We start from the raw sequence: 19,836 nt of genomic DNA, 5'->3' as shown, positions 1-19,836 counted from the left end.
CTTCCTTGTGGGAAGGAGTCCTTAGACCTTTTAAAATTGGAGGAGGTGGGGAAAGATTTGTCCCCTTTAAGCTTATACCTTCAAAAGAACCCTAAACAATAATCTATTATTTTTTAAAACCTTTATTTTGTTTGTTTATTTATTTTTTATGTGTGCTGAGGATCAAAATCAGTGCCTCACACAGGGTAGATGAGCACTCTACCAGTGAGCCACAACCCCAGCCCCCAATAATCTATTATTTTTTTCTTTATTGCAGGACTTCTCAGAACTTTTATGATACAAATGTATATTGTGAATCGTCCAAAAAATGATGAAATGTATTGTTTTTCAAATTTTTCTCTGGCTTTGTTAGGTATAATTGACAAAAGTGATTTATATTCAAAGTGTTCCATGTGATGATCTAGTTTACTTATGCAGGTGTAGTGATTATTGCAGTCAAATTACTTAGCACAATGGTGATCATAACAAAATTACCATTTGTGTGTATAGGTATGGGTGTATGTGGTAAGAACAAATTTCAAATGAAGGGTACAATATCACTAACTATAGTAACCATGTAGTGCAATAGATCCTCAGACTTAATCATTTCATAACGGAAGGTTTTACTCTTTGGCCAATATGTCCCCATTAACCGCACTCCCCAGTCCCTGGCAACCAACAATATACCTCAGATTTTATGAGTTTGATTGCTTTCAATTCCACATATAAGTGACATCATGCAGTATTTGTCTTTGATTTTTTTCCTCCTTGGCAACTCCCCTCGTAGATACACCAAGGGAAAATCAAGAGGGGATGGATTTGTTTGAGAGGCTTGCCAGACCCCACTTTGCCTCAGGCTGATTAGCTGCACGGGGGTGGGGCCCTTTGCCCTTATCTTCCCATGTCTGTGGAATATAGTCAGGAGGCCACCTAAAAAGAGTTACTAAGTGGCCCAGTTATATCTTTGTTTTTAGCCATTGTACATTATGTCTATTAGGAGCCAGATGTGGTTCAAGAAGTGCTTTGTGAACAATCAGATTCTTTTTTTTATTTGTTAGATATAAATGACAGTAGGGTGTATTTGATGTATTATACATACATAGAGTACAACCCATTCAAATTAGATTTCCATTCTTGTGGTTGTACATGATGGGGAGTTACACTGCTTGTATATTCATATATGAGCATAGGAAAGCTATGTCTGATTCATTCTACCATCTTTCCCATTCCCATTCTCCCTACCTACCCCCATTCTCCCTGTCCAATTCCATGAATCTCCACTCCCCCACACACTTATTGTGAATTAGCATCCGATATCAGAGAAAACATTTGGCCTTTGTTTTTTGGGGATTGGCTTATTTCACTTAGTATGATATTTCCAGTTGCATCCATTTACCAACAAATGCTATAATTTCATTCTTCTTTATGGCTGAATAATATTCCATTGTGTATATATACCACATTTTAAAAATCCATTCAGCCTAGGTTGGTACCATAGCTTGACTATTGTGAATTGAGCTGCTATAGACATTGAGGAGGCTGTGTCACTGTAGTATGCTGATTTTAAGTCTTTTGGGTATAAGCTGAGGAGTGGGATAGCTGGGTCAAATGGTGGTTCCATTCTAAGTTTTCTAAGGAATCTACTGCTTTCTAGAGTGGTTGCACCGATTAGCAGTCCTGTCAGCAATGTATGAGTGAACATTTTCCCCTACATCCTCACCAAAATTTATTGTTACTTGTATTCTTGGTAATTGTCACTCTGACTGGAGGGAAATGGAATCTCATTGTAGTGTAGTTTTAATTTGCATTTCTCTAATTGCTAGAGATGTTGAATATTTTTCATATATTTTTTGATCTTTTGTATTTCTTCTGAGAAGTGTCTGTTCAGTTCCTTTGCCCATTTATTGATTGGGTAATTTGTTTTTTTGGTGTTAAGTTTTTTGAGTTCTTTTATGTGCTGGATATTAATGCTCTATCTGAGGTGCAGGAGGTAAAGAGTTTCTCCCATTCTGTAGGCTCTCTTTTCACGTTCTTGATTGTTTCCTTTGTTGAGAAGCAGCTTTTTAGTTTGATACCATCTCATTTATTGATTCTTGATTTTACTTCTTCTGCTTTAGGAGTCTTATTGAGGAAGTCTGTTCCTGAGCTGATATGATGGAGATTTTGGCCTACTTTTTCTTCTAGTTGGTACCCGGTCTCTGGTCTAATGCCTAGGTTCTTGGTTCACTTTGAGTTGAGTTTTGTGCAGGGTGTGATATAGAGGTTTGATTTTAATCTACTACATATGGAAAAATCAGATTCTTACAACTCCACAAAATACAATTATCACCATTTAACAGATGAGTCTGACAGAGTCAAAGTAATTTCCTCAGTCAGTAAGTTGTAGAGGTAGAATTCAAAGTACTGTCCATGTAACTTCTAAGCCCATAACCTTTCTAAATCTTTTAGCATTAGATTTCAAACTCAGACTCTACATAATGTCATTCCTGTGAACTTTGAATCATTGTGATATTCTCTAAAAATGAATCACTTGAGCTCTATTCTATAATTCTTTTCTTGTAAACCCAAAGAATAGGGAATAACTCAAACGTTTTTTGTTGCATTGCAGGAGAAATATTTTATTTCCTTAGTTTTATTAAGGTCCAATTCTCTCACTTATTTTTAGAGTTTTGGTCTGTAGAGAATTAAATCTATTCTCTCTGCTCATGGGTATAATTTAGGCATTTTCCCTGGGGGCCGTAGGCACAGGAGTCATTGTAAGCCTTTCCTCTTGTACGAATGCGGTGGTAACATCAGTGGATATTGTCAACCCAATGACATAAATGTTTCTAATTCAGTTACCAAATGATTTTCTCTTCTACTGAGGTTTGGCAGATTTTTCCTCCCAAATTGTCCAATTTTATTTAGATTGTAATGTGGCTATTTTAATCACAGCACACTGTGATTGCTTGCTGAGGTCATCGAATCACAATTTTCAGGGCCAGCATCAGAGAAGCGTCATTGAGCCCAATTCATCTCCTATCCATTGTTTCCCAAGGGTTTCATATTCAAGCTTCTGTATTTATTTAGTGATGACTGTGTTGCAGATTGTCTCATAAAAGGAAATTGGCTGGCTGACTTCTGTTAATATTTCTTAAAGAGTCAACTACTGTGAACATTCTGTTTTGCAGACTAGTTTTTGGACAAGAAATTGGAAATACTTATATTAGAAGGAAAAACAAAATGGGAGGACTGGTAACTTGCTGTTACCAGAACAGTAAGTTAATGGATTCCTCCTTGTCCAAGGGGGTATCGGTTAGCATTTAGATTCAGTGATAGACACTTCTGTTCCCTTACATATTAAAACTCTCCTTCTGTAAAGGGGCCTTTTGGGAGAACACTCTATATAGCTCACCACTGGAAAGGGCATGGGCCAGAATCTGGTCTGCAGCCCAAAAGCAGGGCGTAGAACAAAACCTGTCATATGCACAGAACATGGACCAACCTCACCTGATCAGGCCTCTCTTAGAAGTCTGTACAGGGACTACTGGGAAGGTCATGTCATTTGTGGCAATAGTCAATGATGAAATCCCACCAGGTAGAGAGAAGTCATACGGTAGACCAGGAGTGAGCACATGTTATAGGTAAGAAGGTAGAAGGAAACGGATCAGTAGGAGGAAAATGAGTGAAAGAGGCCCAGAGAGGAACAGGGTGAGACAGGTTGATTGAAGTCTTTGTGGAAAATAGAGGAACTTGTACCTGCATCCCTCAGACAACTTTGAATTTGGTATAAAGTGAGTTGTGTCTCTCTGCATTTCTTTAAGGTCTATTTGACATTAATGATTTACTTGTTTCTATTTGTTTCCTGACAATAAACTCCATATTCTCTAAAGGAACTTGGAGATTTCCAGTCTCCATGATTAGCCTGTCTGATACTCATTTAAAATAGTACTTGATTTTCAGTCATAATTCATTATTTTATTGATGAGTATAGGAAGTAGAAAGAACATATCAGATATTTATTTTTTAACATAATTCTACTGGCATGAAGGACACAATGTAACGCATTTCCTCCTTCATTTAGGAAGAACTTAATGTAAGATACATTCTCTGGGCATGAAGAAGAGCCAAGAGAAGAGACAGCAACAAACATGCCATGATTCTGTCAAATCAAATCAAGAATTATCTTTATAGAGAGAATTAATCATGCTGACAATCAACTAGACTTAGGGATTGAAAATACTTATTCAGCAAAGTCTAATTTACCCTGCATAGTAAGTTAGAGACTTCAGGAGGAACCCAGCTCAGTCACTGCCTATGTATGAGCTTGGGCAAGTTCCTTAATCTCTAGTTTCCTCACATATAAAATGGAGATCATATGAAAGTATGCAGTATCAGTATTACAAGGACTACGTGAGATGATATATTAGAGTAACTAACACATTTAACATTCAATGAGGATTCAAATGAATAGTTGGGATAGTAGCAGTAGTACCTATGGTGGTAGTTGTAATTATTATTATTGTTGGATGCTATAATCCAGGGGTTGGTCTACTATGATGCATAGACTGAATCTGGGCCACAGCTTATTTTTGTAAAGAAGGTTTTTTCTTTTGGAACCCAGTCATGTTCTCTTATTTGCTTATTCTCCATGACTGCTTTCTTACTATAATAGCAGAGTCGAATGATTGTTGCAGACTAGATGGCCCCCAAACACTAAAACAAACGATTTGGCTCTTTATAGAAAATATTTTCTGAGTGATAGCATGGTGGAACTAGAAAACAGTAAAAGTTTAACAGTCACGTGGATCTGCATTTGTCCTGGTTTCCTCATTGGTTTTACTATTGTGAAGGCTCATAGTCATACTGCCAGTTCTTGGTGACGAGTCCTGCTTCCTCACATGTTGAAGTTTGAACATTAGAGAAGCACGCCAAGCGAGGGAAGCTTATAAAGCAGGGTTTATTTAAAAAGCTGGTAACATAGACTTCTCCCGGGAGGGAGAAGGGGCCATAGCTGGTGTCCTGGTATCCCCAGAAGCAAGGTGTTCTGCCCTTTTTGTATGTCCTAGGCTTCCTTTGTTCTCCTGCCCTCTTCCCCTTATCTTTCTCCTTCCTACTTACAGGCATTTGACAAGGTGGGGTGGCCAAAAGGTGGGAAATAGGTGACGGGGGAAAGGGGAAGGGCAGGATGGAGCAGCCAAGGATACATTAATTAACAACCTTGTAGCTTCCTATAGGGGGGGCAGGTTCTTGATTAGGGTGGAGGAAGGGCTCTGAAGGAATTAACATTTAAATCCTTCAGGGGACAGTCTACAACTTCCCAGGACTCACTCTAAATCGGTCTGACTTATCTAATGGGACTCAATTTACCTATCTATCCCGACTGTATGTCATTAAGGCAAATTTCTTGAAGCAGAATGTTACATAAATGCACCTATAGCTTCATTGTTTTATTTAAAATGCTTAATATAAATTGAAATAATATTTGCATCATGATAGCTTCTTTTTTTGTGTGTGGCACTGGGGATTTATTCAGGCAAGGCAAGCACTCTACCAACTGAGCTAAATCCCCAGCCCAAATTTCTTTCTTTTCTTTTCTTTTTGTGGTGCTGGGAATTGAACCCAGGGCCTTGTGCATGCAAGGCAAGCACTCTACCAACTGAGCTACATCCCCAGCCCCTCATGACAATGATTATAATTCTAGGTTCAACAACATTTATTCTTTTTGAGTAGTCCTAAAGAGTTTCTGGACTTGATCTGATCTATCTGACACTTGTTCTGATAAATAGGGATATTAAATAATCTAATTTGCATTTCCCCCCCTTTAAGACAAACTTCTAAATCCTCCATTCTTGTCCTTGTCCCAAGTGCAACTCTGTCAGGGTGTTGGCATGGCCTCAGGGTATCTGGTCACACATAGTCTGTCAGGTACCATCCTTGGATAGGTGTGCTCAGTTATCCACCTGCCAGTTAGGCTCATTTTTGACTAAGCTGGAGGGATGAACAAAATTAAAAATAAATTTGGTAAAGGGATTGCATAGCTTCCCGCATGATATCTTATGCAATTTTTTAAAAAGAGCAATTCCATCCCCAGAATGCCCACACTCAACCGTGTCTGACGCATGACACGCTCACAGTGGACCTTCACTAGCAGACCTGTGGAGGGAGTGATGAGTTTGCAGCACTGACTGTTCAACCCGATTTAGATGTATTTTGGATACTTGTCCTTCTTCCCTGTCTCATTCAATCTGCTTCCTGAGATCACCACATAATATTCTACACCAAAGACTTGGCTCTGCTCTTAGGGTCACCCTGACTAAGACAAGATGATCTGAATAATGGCATACGTTACTTTTCAATATCCGGAGTAGATGGAGGACAGGAAGTACAAGTCATGCTGTCCGCTAGAACACAGAATAATACCATTTTAGATCTCATAATCTTAATTATAAATAAAAACTTAAATAACCTTGGCTCACTTTCAATAAAAAAATCTAGCTTTTAAAAAGTTCTCTGAATCACAGAGTTCTAAATCTATACGGGATTTTCAATGTTAACCCCTCAAGGAATTTTTTATCTCAAATAGAGGGAGCAATTATTCTTCAGGAAGGTGGGGGGATATTTAAAAGAGCAACTCAATATCTTATGGTAGCTATGAAATTGCCAAGGAGAGGCCAACTGTGAGAAAGTTCTATGGTAGAAATCATTTATGTTTGATATCTGACTCTTGGTCTCATATCTTGGAAGCCCTTAGATCATTGATAATTTGACTTATCTGTGAAAGTTCAAGTTATCATTTATTTGAAATCCATCCAGAGAAGTGAGAGTTGTGAATTTCAGAACAGTTTTTGTATATGAAACTGTGTGTAGGTTCATCAAAGTCTTGATGGACCCTTCAGTATTTATATAAACCTAGACCTGGAATAGACTCCTACTGAGATCATTGTCTGTAAGTCTTCCATTATACACTTGAGGAGAGAGAAACTATGGCTTGTCCAGGGTCAAAGTACAGTAGCAGCTTGGACCTAGGTTTCCTGTCTCAGAGGCTCCAACTGGGTAGGAAGACTTCTGGTACTGTAATGTCTCTTGTAGACATACTGATGTCAAATATCAAAAGGGAAGTTAAGATTGGTGTTACACTATTAAGGGCCAGGGGAAGGAAACCATTTGCTTTTGCAAGCCACATGCAAAATAATTAGAAATTAACAAAGAAGTTTTGTCTTATTGCACTTACTGGTACAAATATCTATTGATCAGAAAACCTGAGAAAAAGCTTAGTAATATTATTACTGTTTCCAGTTGAGACAAATTTTCTTTTCAATACTGGGGAATTGAACCCAGGGTTTATTTGAATGCTAAACAAGTGCTCTACCACTGTGCTACATTCCCAGCCCATCTGAAATCTCAAAAATTACAAATGTTTCTTTTAATCATTATTGTTGATAAAGACTCAAAGTTTACATATAAAACAGTGTAAGTTAGGGAATATCTATCTGAAGGTAATTGTTTTTCTGATGGTCATTTGTCAGATCATAGGAAAACATTTCTTGTCCCTAGCTTTCTTTCTCACTTGTCTCTGTGGCACCTAAACTGTTTGCTTCTGGTTTCTGCTTTTAGGATTAAGACCACAGCAGATGGTTGAAGAGATGTCAATGATACATGTGGTTTGTCAGCTGTAATTACTTATTAGTACTCTAGCAGAGAGTAGAGGCCTGAGAAACAAGATATAGGATGGGCAGATGTTGATAGAAGCAATAAAAGAGTTCAATGAAGGGATCTCTGCATCATGGTGAGGGCAAAGTAGAAATAGAAAGTTTTCCAAAAATGTGAAGCATTTATAGGATAGAAGAAGTGACTGAATAATAATATTGTCTATTCCACAATTTTGTCTCAAATTCAGACTGATGGTTAATACTTGATGGAGGCTTTGGTGTTCTTTCCTTTTCAATAACAACCCATTTGTAATATTCACATACTCTTTTACAGGTTGTTAAACACTAGCAGCTCCATTCTAGAGATGATGTGATTGAGGTACAGGGATGTCAAGTGATGGCCTAAACTCAACCAATGAGTGGGGAAGCTAGGATAGCAACTTGCATAATTTAGTATGAAAAAGTGCTTTTCCCCTGTACCAAATGAGGTTGGGAAAAAAATTCATATGTTGGAGTCAGATGACACAGGCTTGAGCTTGCTAATTTTATTGTCAATCATGTGACTTTGGACATGTTACTAACTACTTCCAGTGTCAGTTTTTCTCATCTGTGAAAAAAAGGGAACAATCCTACCTCGTAGGATGGTTGTGAAGAGTCCGTTAAGTAAAGCAAATGAAGCAATTAGCTCATTGCCTGGTGTATGGTAGGTACTCAACATATGGAGTTATGTCCAACTGGAAAAAATATTTCACATGCTTTTCCTACACTTAAAGGTGAAATAGTTTAATTTTACCTTTTTTGGTCTAATGATACTATATTTCTTTAGTTTCATTTCCATGAGAGAGAGAAAGAATGTATGAATGTGTATGTGTGTGGTTATGTACTTGTGCAAGGCATACCTGTGTGGCCTTGGGGCACACCAGTGGTCCTCCATGTTGTTGGGCTGTGTGGAACCAGACTGTTGATCAAACAGAAGCATTTGTTTTCTGTAGATCATTAGAAACTGAAATGTCATAAAGCTATGGTCATAAAGCTAATCTAACCAGGTGGGTCCTCGTTCTTTGACATGACTGAGTTCCAGAAACACAGGTTATTTTATTCTGAAAAAAATCAGGAAGTGACTTGAAATTCCCGGCCAGATGACATGGAAGGTTTGGGGTAATTTCCTTTAGTAGACACTGCTACGGACACACACCACAAAATTGCATTCCTTTTTGAGTATACTTTATTTACAATTATTCATTCTTGAAATTGTTTGGAATCACCTTAATTAAAACCAGTACATAAAATAATCTTCACTGTATTTGTTACATATGGCACAGAATAATTTAACACTTTATAAATATGGTCCATTGATGCACAAATGAGAGAAGCACCCTTTCCTAAAAGCAGTATGGGAACAGTTCAATTTGTCTACAGTAGCACTTCAAAAAATGACCATGAGATGGCGCTGTGGCCAAGTAGATTACGTATTTATTAAATCAAGTTTTCTCTAACTACTGCATTTAATTCCTTCCTTTTGAGTGTAGAAGAATTTATCATTCAACTTAAAGAAAATAAAGGTTTGTTACTCTGTTTTAACAATAATGGCTATGAGAGAATCCTTTCATCACTGATCCATAAATTGTTTGAGGACTGTTTCATTGGGGTGAAGTATGTATAAAAAGCCATAGTAGTCAGGAAGTCCCCAGACTGAACAAAGGACCCAAAGTTACCATTTAATTGAAAACCAATAAACTATGTACATAGACTATTCTTTTCACCACCCTCATAGAATCGTGCTAAAGTCTTTCCTCAAAAGTAGAGCAACTTCCAGTTAATTTAAAGGGCTATGCTTCTATTATGCTTTAGCTTCCTCTGATAGCAATGGAAGGTCATAGGAATATTAGAACATGATTTTACATTTAAATCGACATGACACAAACATGCACACATGTGTACATACTGAGTTTTTTCGTTGATTTTCTTTTCCTCCATATAAATATATAAATATTGAATAAAGTGCATGGGAACATGTCTGTACATATATACAGTTATATATTTGTCTATGTACACTTAAATAGATATTTTTGCAGGAAAAACATACACATTTATACTATATATGCAGTCAGAAGATATCTGTCAGGCAGTATGTTCATTCTGATCAAGATTGAATACATGGGGAAATCTGTAATCTTTACTATATAATGAAATGAGCAGAGTTATAAACTAAGGCAAAATACATTAGAGCACAGACTATATTTTCATCAGTTGGTATCATATGATCATTAAGAAGGAGTCTGGTTCAAATGCAACCTTGGTACTAGTGGCATATTATAAATGCTAGCATTAAAATAGTGAACTATCTTTCAACATATCTGGAAGGACAGCTCTAGTGCATTTCCAAATTATATAACAATATTTTCTACATTAATTTTCAAATCTGTAATTTTTTTCCAAAGACTTAGGGCAAAAGCTACTTAATATTCAATAGAAATGCTTCATCAGTGTAATCATAAATCCAACATTTATTCCAATAATCATGTGCAGTTTAAGTTAAAGCATTACAGTATGAAGCTGGATTAACTATAATTAATCTTTTTTCTCTCTTTAAATCATTTCTACCAAATATTATATTTGTCTGATTTTTACTAGAGACTCTAGTGTCAGTAATAGTAAGATAATTGTGATTTTAGAGAGACAGGACAAAAATTCTGTTCAATACTTTGGTAGTCATAAATTAAGTCCAGATTGAGGTGTACCTTTCTATATTAATTACAGTGTTTGATCTCAGCTGATATACGCCCCCTTCTTTGTTTGCTTGACATTTATTGGTAACCAATCAGAAAAACTAACTGAGAAAACTGCCCTCACAGTTGTAACACACCTGTTCCTGAACCAGATAAAGAGGAAATAAATTGAACTAATTCTCAGAATGAGTTTGATATTTTTTTAACAAGGGCCATTTCAGTTTATTCATTTGTCTTAAGGGAAGGATTTTGTTTTAATGATTTTTATGTCCCTAGTATCTAGAAAATTGCCCCCACCCATGAGAATACACTCAATAGATGGTTGTAGAACCAAGCTGAGCAGTTTTAATAAATAGTGTAAATTGATTCATCTGAAAGCATCAATTTACCTGATAAGTGCCAACAGGAAAATCACCAGCTTTTCACATATTTGTCCTAAGACCCTACTACTGTTAACAACCAGAAACCTAAGTTTATTACTCAACCTTGACACCATTACATCGATATTCTGTTTGCTGCCCAAAGGTGCGCATGCATGGTGCAGTCATTTCACAGCGAGTTACCAGATACCTGTGCAGTACGGTTTTAAAGAAGCAAATTCTAGAATGTTTTTGGTAATGTGAAATTATCCTTTTGATAGCTTACCTATCAAATACTAATACAGAAGAACAAATACTAAACAAGACCACACTGGAAATTCAGAGTACAGTACAAGAAGTAGAACACTTAAAATCTTTTCACTTCTGAGAAGAATGAACTTGGAATGCAGCAAATACCAGCAATCTTGTGACTACTTCACAATGGCATCTATGAGAAAGCAGGAATGAAAAAATGTTGTCAAGTATTTCATTTAATTATCTTAGCAGTACAGACTTCACAACACTGTCGTTAGTGTCTTTTTGTTTTCCTTTCAAAATGTATGTCATGGTAAATTTTATATTTTTTCTTTATTGAAGAGGCCATTATAGTCAACAAAACTTCCACTATTTATAGCTATTTTTATTTACAGCAGTAGGTAAACCAACTGAATCCCATTAGTGGCAAGGTTTCCATTCAGTAATAGAAGTTAATCTTGATTTATTTAGGACCTCATTATAATTGTACAATAAAAGCTTATTTAAAGACATCATTTATAACATTAAAAGGATCATCAAGCTCACAGCTGAAATGCTGTCAGAACATGTTTCAAGTGCACATCTTGCGGCAAGGAACCCTGCTTTTCATTGACAGAATACAACTAAGGGCCCTATAGTTACTATCGGTTCCACTAGAGCGACCTATTTTTTTTTCCAGCCTCCCTTACTTTTTGTTTCTCCAGAGAGGTGAAAACTTGTTTGCTGTGCCCTCCACGGTTGCCATGGCAACCAGCCTATCACACGCAGCTAACCTTTTCGTTCACCGTGTCCACACTGTCTGTGCAAGCATCTTCCGGAGGGGGTCCTTGTCCTAGAGCAACCATGGAGCAGTCATTCTCTGTCGCCTTGGCATCTTTCTTGGGATCCTTCTTTTGTCCCATTTGGAGTTGACTAGACTTGTAAGCCAAGGCCGGAATAGTGTTCACTAAAATCAACTGCAACGGTTTTTTGTTTTCCTTGTACTGACACTGAATGTAGCGCGAAAACGCGGACCTGTAGGTCTTATTGAAGAGCGTGTAGACCAGCGGGTTGACGGCCGAGGAGAGGTAACCGATCCAGACGAACACGTTGAGCAGGGCTCCGATGACATCCTCGTTGCACGACTCCTTGCAGATGACAGCCATGATGTTCGTGATGAAGAAAGGGCACCACATCACCACGAACAGGAAGAAGACGATGCCCAGCACCTTGCACGCTTTCTGCTCGTTGCTGATGGACTGCATCGTCCTCCTGCCCGCGAAGGACCCTGGCTCCCGGTGGATGGATCGCTGGAAGAGCTTTTCCGAAGACAGGGAGCTCTGGGGGAGGAAGCTGAAAGAAGAGAGTTTGGACCGTGTACCCGGCTCGCTCACGCACAAAGTAGCTTCTTTCTGGAGTGACTTGATAGTTAGAAAGTAGGTGATCACCATGATGGTTAAGGGAATGAAAAAGGACACAAAAGAGCCGATCAGGACAAAGTTGTCGTCAGCGAGTAAGCAGCTCCCCTGCTTAAAGACCTTGGAGTCATCCTGCAGCCCAAAGACTGGTATTGGCATGGATATACCTGGAGCAGGACAGAAAATGAAACGGGATCACTAAGGAACCCAGTGCACAAAGGCAAGAACAATGCCACATAAAGTGGCTCTTCAAGGGACTTTATACCAACCTTGTTGGAACCTTAACATACAAATGAGAATTTAGATTTCCTTTGGACTTACCTGTTTTATGAATACATACATATTATACAGTTCCCTGTATGTTGTCATGCCTTGTATAGTCTTTTACTTACAAAGAATATAATAAATCTAGCATTAATTTTTAATGTCATATTTTTCTGATTATAATTTAACTTACTAATTGTAGAAGTACACACATAAGCAAAGAAAACACAAAAATGACCAACAACACCATCATCCTTAGATAATCATGATTCATAATTCTATGCTGCTTATTTTAAAATATATAGACACACATCCATGTGCGCACATTTAACAATGATTAGGATTGTAGGTCATATTCTGTAACTTTTTCCATATAACAATGTCATGAGCATCACTTATATATAAAAATAGTTTTTTAAAATTAAAAACATAGAAAATTGTCCTTCCAGCAAATTTGAAAAATTCGAAAAAGTAACAAAGAATAATAAAACAAATATGCATTCTCACTGGCCAGGGATAACCATAATTTACATTTCTTCTTCCATTCACATATACATATGTGTGTGTGTGTATATATATAAAATGTATGTATATATGCACTATTGTATTACAATTTTGGGTCTTATTCCATTGAAAATTAAATCATAAAGTTGCACATATTTTAAGTATCTTTGGAAAATACAACTAACATTGATTTAAACTAATCCTATCTTTGAAGTAAGTCTGACATCATATCATTTAATATGCAGATATTTATTATGTTAGATCTAAAATGTAAGTGCTTTTATAAAAAACCCTAACATTATCACAATACCATTCTCACCTCTAAATAGAAAGGTAATACTTCCTTAATATCATTAAATTTGCAGTTAGTGTTCAAATTTGCCACTAAAGTCATCATATATTTTGGTGATAGAGCATTCATAAGGATAGATTACAATAGCAAAGGCAGCACCAGATTTTTATTTATTGACTATTTCAGAGTTAGGTACAGAATGTGACAATACCTAGGAGCATGAGCTTATAGTCATGCTCTGTCACTCAAATGTGGGGGAATCTATAGAGCTCCCCTAGGCCCAGGGCTCAGGTTTGGGGGGGAACAGAAATGAGGAACTCTGATCCTTGCTAATTTCTCTCCATGATGACAGGACCCTCTCCATGAAGGGAGATTTGACTGACCATGTTGTACATCCTGTCCTCTTTCTGAAACTTGGGAGATGCCAGGGAGGTTGTCTCTGCTGATGTCTGTCTCTGCTTATGGAGCTGGCCTGGGACCGGCCAAGGCAACCATGAGATGGCTTATTCTTTCTCCCATAAAGGAAGATGCAGGGATATGGGAGAGGAGAGGAAACAAAGGTTAACCATATAACTTAGTTCAAGGTTGCTTCTTTTGCAAAAGGGCAGACAGTACAGGTCTCCTTTTCATTCCTGCCCATATTGTAAGCTCCCTAAAGCTGTAAAACAGAGAGAGTCCTGTTATCATTCTGACCCCTCTGTAGTCTAAGATGTGATCTCAGGCTAGTCAAGAATGCTGGCTCATTCCAGAGTCAGTGGCCACTACTTGACTCTTGCCACCCATGGGGAAAAAGTCCATTTGAGGACATGTAATAGGACTTCTGCTTATTCAGAAAGGTTCACCTCCATCCAGCCACAGGTGTGACCATCCCAACCTCATATAGCCCCACCCTGGCTGTTCTGGCAGGAGGGAACATTAGCGTGAGCTTGTGCAATGTCTAACACAAATCTTTCTTGGTGCCATTTACCGTTATTGTCACAGACTTCAATGATAATATCTGCCACTTGTCTCCACAAGGCCATTCCATAATTCTTGGAAGGTGGTGATAAATGATCAGAACTGTCCTTAAGAACACTTATTGTGGCTAATGACTCATCCTGTCCTTTACTTTTCTCTGTGTCTGAACTGCTATCAGGAACATTCTGTGGGCCAAGAGTTGTGGCTCTAAGGGGAACATTTTCGGAGACCCACTAGTCTTTCTTAAACCTCTTCATCATAAAAGCTAAAATATGATTTCTATGAAGAGTGTATTTTCTTCCAATGTTTGAACATACATCTGTGAAAGATGTTTCCTGTATCATCCACAGACTTCTTAGTTTGGGTGCCTACTCAGTAGACCAGATGTGTTGGACATCCATTTGAAACAGCCCTGGATTTGAGTCCTGGCTGTGGCTCTGGGTTCCTGGACTGGCATTTCATCTCTGCTCAGTTCCTCATCTATGATATGAAGTTGGTACCAGCATGCTTTCACAGATATGACAAGGATAAGATGTATCAAGTATGCAGAGCACCCAGGGTGGTGCCTCATCCAAAGGGGATGTTCTACCAATGGTACGCAAACATGGGAGTAGTTTTCTCTGCAGAATGATCATATTTATAAAAGTACATGGATATTATTTTTTTCTAATCGATTTTAATTAGTTTATATACAATAGACTTTATAGTATAGATCTTCTTAAGCCAAAAAAGGAGTTATGGTGACTAGCTATGTAGTTAATAATGATGTGATTATTAGCTTCTGCCAGGGTGATATTGGGTCTCAATCAATTTTAATTTGGTACAACTAGAACTGTTGATTACTTTTCTAAAATGATGAATCACAGCCATTACTATCAGTCATGATATACATAAACAAAACACCAACTGTCAAAAAGGTGTATGATTTTTGTTATTAAGTTCTTGGTTGTTCATTTTCTTAATTAATACAAAGGAAGTTACTATTTTGAGAGCCTTTGTTCTATTTTTTTATAATCTGATAATTTATAAATGTCAATTTTCAATTAACCAGAATGTGGGATTATGTAAAATGCCAAATTCTTTAATCATTTGGAGTTTAGAACTGTATCAGTCCTTTGTTTGAGAAAACACACAGACAGACAGACAGACAGACACACACACACACACACACACACACACATACACACACACCTTTTCAGAATGGCTCAGTTTCTGCATCCAGATTGGGAAAGGGGTAAAGGAGCCATTTGCACTGATGGAGAGATTCCCTCTCTTAGATGCCCAACATAAAGAACCACTCTGAAAGGCTGTGGTGAGAGGTTGGGGTTGTTCTATGTCTGAAAGGGATACCTTGCTGTAGAGGGGAAAATCAAACCCATGGGTCTTTAAATGGCCCATTCCTCCTCCCACCTAACAAAAATATCCGGAACACTCTCATATATCATTGTTTTTCAAGTCCTCATTCACAGTAAGTAAATGTCAAGGTTTGATAAAAACAGTAGCCAGAAACTTAAAACAATCCTCTATAAAGAGGGGAAGAAATTTTATGTCAAAGAACTTAGATGGGCTTGGTGGGTCTAATCAGCAGATCAAAAACACAGTCCTACTAAGAGAGATGAAGACACTGGCTGATATCCAGGATTATGGTCACAGTCATCTCTAGGGCATTAATTTTCTGGCTGCTTTGTTTGATAATAACTGTGTTTGGAGACCTGACATGTCCTCTCACTTGAAATTTCTGCATATGAAGCATTTTTTTTTATGAACAGACAGACAGTAGCTTGAACTACGTGACTCTGCATTTTGCCGGATGCATTTTTTTCCTGAGGAGTGGAAACAGCAATCAAAATTCACTATTAGTACTGGATTTTCCATGCACATTTTTATTTTTTTCCATTAAAACTCAGACAATGAAATGAATGGGAAACAACTGACACTTCAGAGAGCAAAGGCTTTGATGGGTGCCTTTTTTTTGGTTGTGTTTTTAACCAAAGCCCTGCTGACTCTTTGCACCTCTAACTAACATCTTAGCACAGGCTGGATAAAAGGATCTGAACTGAACACTGGCTGTGAAAGATGGGCTTTATTCTTAAAAAAAGGGGGGGGGGGCTTTTTAGTTATAGATGGACATAATACTTTTATTTATTTATTTATTTTTATGTGGTACTGAGGATCGAACCCAGTGTCTCACACATGCTAGGCAAGTGCTCTACCACTGAGCCACAACCCCTTGGGCTTTATGCTTAATCCTGGGCTTTTACGCTTTGATATCATAGGAAAGATGGTACTTATGTGACAAGGTTCTTTCCTTAGGGAACAAACAGGGTGCTTTAGCTGGTAGCAAGTTCCCACAGAGAACAGGACAAGGAGAACCCTATGGGCCTTGGGTGGAGTAGGTAATGGAGGGAAAAGAAAAAAAAAAGCTCAAATTTTGGTCCAGAGGTTTTAATTCCCTTGAAACTGATACCTTTTCTTTGCATTTTAACACATGCTGAAATTTTAAAAGATATCCAAAGGGATTTACTAGCAGTTTGACAGACAGCATCACAAGTGAACACTGCAGGATAATCCTCATACTGACAGGAAAGAGGAAATGAATAGATAGGGTAACCGGGACTGGGACTCACTGTCTTTCCAAAGCTGTAATAATGCTCTTGCTAAATTCCTTCAAATCTATGGTCCTTTGACAAGAGAGATGCACATGAAACCAAGGGCTAGATAGGCATGTCAGTTACCCAAGAAATTGTATGTTTCCTCTTTGATTAATTCCGAATAGCTCTAATATTAAACCACAACATTTCAAGGTACTTTCATGTATATTCACTAACTCCACATTTTAAAAAATAAAATTGTAAAAACATTACCTACACTTCAGTGATTCTCTGAACCTTAATTCTTTTTTTCTTCGTTCTTTAATCTCAAAGTGAAAATTTCCTCCAGGGAAGAATTATTCTTTGAGGCCAGGCAGATAGTTTAAAAATGAAATCCTTCCAATCGACACTTAGATTCTTTCATAAAACAGCCGTTATTCCCAAATTGTTTGCGATTTGAAATCACCTCGGAAGATTTTAAAAACTCTATTGCCTGGGCCTCATTCGGAGAGGTTCTGATGTTAATATTTTAAAGAATATAAATGCCAAGGCCCTCTTTAGACATTAAAGCAAAAGCCACTCAGTGATCCCTGAAGTCTAAGCTACCATGCATGCAGAAGCTGGTGGCCTAACTGCCCCCATCATAGTCCCTGTAATAGGTTGCTGGTAAGGTGGCCTCTGGCTCTTCTGATTCTTATTCCTTTCCTGTTCTATGTTCTTTAATGGAAAGGTAAAGAGAATAAATTCCAATTTGCAGGTGTGGTTTGCCAGCTGTCACTGAAGCACTTAGAAGCCCATGGGCATCTCTTTTGTCCCAGGGCAGATTTACTTCCATTCACCATTACTCTGCTGACAAGATGTTATAAAAACCAAACAGAATTTGAATCATATGATGTAACTGGAACAAATTATCACTGTAGCCTTGCTTTGCTGGTGGAATTACAAGTAATAAAGTAACTTCGGTGGATATGCTAATTAGCTTGATTGGATCATCCCACATTATATACATATATCAAAACAACCTCACATCAACCCTACAAATTTATACAGTTATGATTTGCCAATCAAAATAATATAACAAAAATAAAATTCTTCGTCAACTTATCATTCATTGCATCTTTTAAAAAATAAGTATGTATTATACTATCTACCAGCAACCAGCATTCATTCCTTGACTGCATGTTTAGTAATGTGCTCATGAGAAAAACTTTACTTAGAAAAAAAAAATTATCCCTACCCCACGTTATTGAAACTTTCCTTGAAAATATTAAAATTGTTTCTCCCGTTTGAATTAAGAGGCAGATTTTGGAGTGTTTCTTTCTGAAAGTGTGGAAAATGAGTTTGGCATTTGATGTATCTCAATGTAGAGATTCTGATTCACAAAAGCATGTGGAGAAACAGTCAATTATCTGGAAAGTTAGGGTGTAGCAGGACTCTCCATAATCCAGATTCTCAGGCAGTCCATTCTTCTAGATGCTTCTCTTGCACACGGCATCCTAAAGCACCACATTTACCATATTACAGTACAGAGAATCTATGGTGTCCCCAGTGCTCAAGCAATTACTAACTCTTCAGCTCACCCTGGGAGGTCTTTGTAGTTTGGTCTTAATTTTCTCAATTTTTGATATGATCACATGGTGTTCTCTCTCTGTCTTACACTATGCAGAAGAATATGATGCATGGCTTAATTTCTTTTCTTTTTTTTTAAAGAGAGAGAGAGAGAGAGAGAGAGAGAGAGAGAGAGAGAGGCATGGCTTAATTTCTGAGTTCATAGTATAGTGTGATTTGAGGAACTCCCAAGACCTGTCTCTTCTCCTGTGTGTCTTCTCCCATTGGTGTGCTTGGTACACTGCAATGTCCCACTACGAGAGTGAACAGTCCCATTTTGTGTACCTACAATACCTTGAGGGTTGACAATTAACTGGAGTTCTGTAGCAGTGGCACAGAAATGCATAGCAGAGAAGAGTTCTGAGGTTGTTGGGCCTTGGAAAGAAAGCTGTCATAGGAAAGAGGACAGAGAGAGCAGCTTTTGGTGTAGGGGGAGGTGGGTGCTGTGACATGCTAAGTTGTTCCTAAAAGCATGGAGCATCATAGGGAAAGGGGCACTGTAAATGGTAACCAGGTGTTACAGAGACTTCTCAATTTCTTCTCTCAAATGCCTTACAAACTAGTAGGGGTTCCAGAATTTCTATGTAGTAGGGGCTTGGGGGTGGCAGTTGGTTGGGCATTGGGGAGCAGGACAAACTGTCTTGTGACTACATTTGCATAGAAAGCACATTTTCCCCTTTACTTTGGGTGTATGATTGTTTTGGGGGCTGTAAATAGAAATTATATTTTCAAACTGTATCTCACATTTCTTTCAAAACATACCTCAAGGTACATCCCCTGTGTGAAGACTTCCCCAAATAATTTCTTTCTATAATAAGAACTCATTTTCTGACTCTATATTCCTTTGTCACCTCCTTAATCATTTACGCTGTATTGGTTTATACTTCCAATATCTTAGCATTTTTTCTCTAGAAATGTCACTAGACTCATGAGACAATAATCTTATCAGTGGCAGGGATATCTTTTCTTTTACCTATTACAAGCTACCTCAGTATCTAATGGGGTTCTACTCATACCAGGGACTTAGTAAATATTTGTGGGACTGAGGAGTAAACAAAGGAGAGGAAAGAGAGGGTTGGACATCATCATACATTTTATAGACACAGCTTGAAATTACCAAATAAACTTTATAAAGCTTCCCTTCATTTTTTTTTTTTTTTTGGCTAGGAAAACACAGTAAATGAGGAAGTTGAGTAGTCTCATGATGTAAAAAAAAAAAAAAAAAAAAGAAAAGAAAAAGAAAATGGATATTTATATGATGCAGAATCTG

The 19,836-nt window shown here is 37.7% G+C and overlaps 1 protein-coding gene, 1 long non-coding RNA gene and 1 other non-coding gene across 4 annotated transcripts in view; 1 reads left to right on the top strand and 2 right to left on the bottom strand.

The window, feature by feature from the left end:
• Positions 1 to 19,836, top strand: part of LOC124099230 (uncharacterized) — an 86,171-nt gene that overhangs the window by 31,463 nt on the left and 34,872 nt on the right. The gene's annotated exons all lie outside the window — the stretch shown is intronic.
• Positions 5,560 to 5,633, bottom strand: Trnaa-ugc (transfer RNA alanine (anticodon UGC)). Its single transcript has one exon. It is a non-coding gene; the product is annotated as a tRNA-Ala (tRNA).
• Htr2a (5-hydroxytryptamine receptor 2A) overlaps positions 8,820 to 19,836 on the bottom strand; it is a 61,630-nt gene continuing 50,613 nt past the window's right edge. For both annotated transcript variants that reach the window (XM_046454277.2, XM_058582575.1), the window contains one exon: positions 8,820 to 12,517. In XM_046454277.2, coding sequence (XP_046310233.1) covers positions 11,712 to 12,517 — 806 coding nt within the window. In that variant the 3' untranslated portion in view covers positions 8,820 to 11,711. The remainder of the gene's footprint in view (positions 12,518 to 19,836) is intronic.

The sequence above is a fragment of the Marmota monax genome, unplaced genomic scaffold (genome assembly GCF_021218885.2).
Source record: "Marmota monax isolate L192 unplaced genomic scaffold, Marmota_monax_Labrador192_F-V1.1 WCK01_AAM20220418_F8-fsc00011, whole genome shotgun sequence".
Classification (NCBI taxonomy): domain Eukaryota; kingdom Metazoa; phylum Chordata; class Mammalia; order Rodentia; family Sciuridae; genus Marmota; species Marmota monax.
This window is presented reverse-complemented; position numbering and strand designations above follow the sequence as displayed.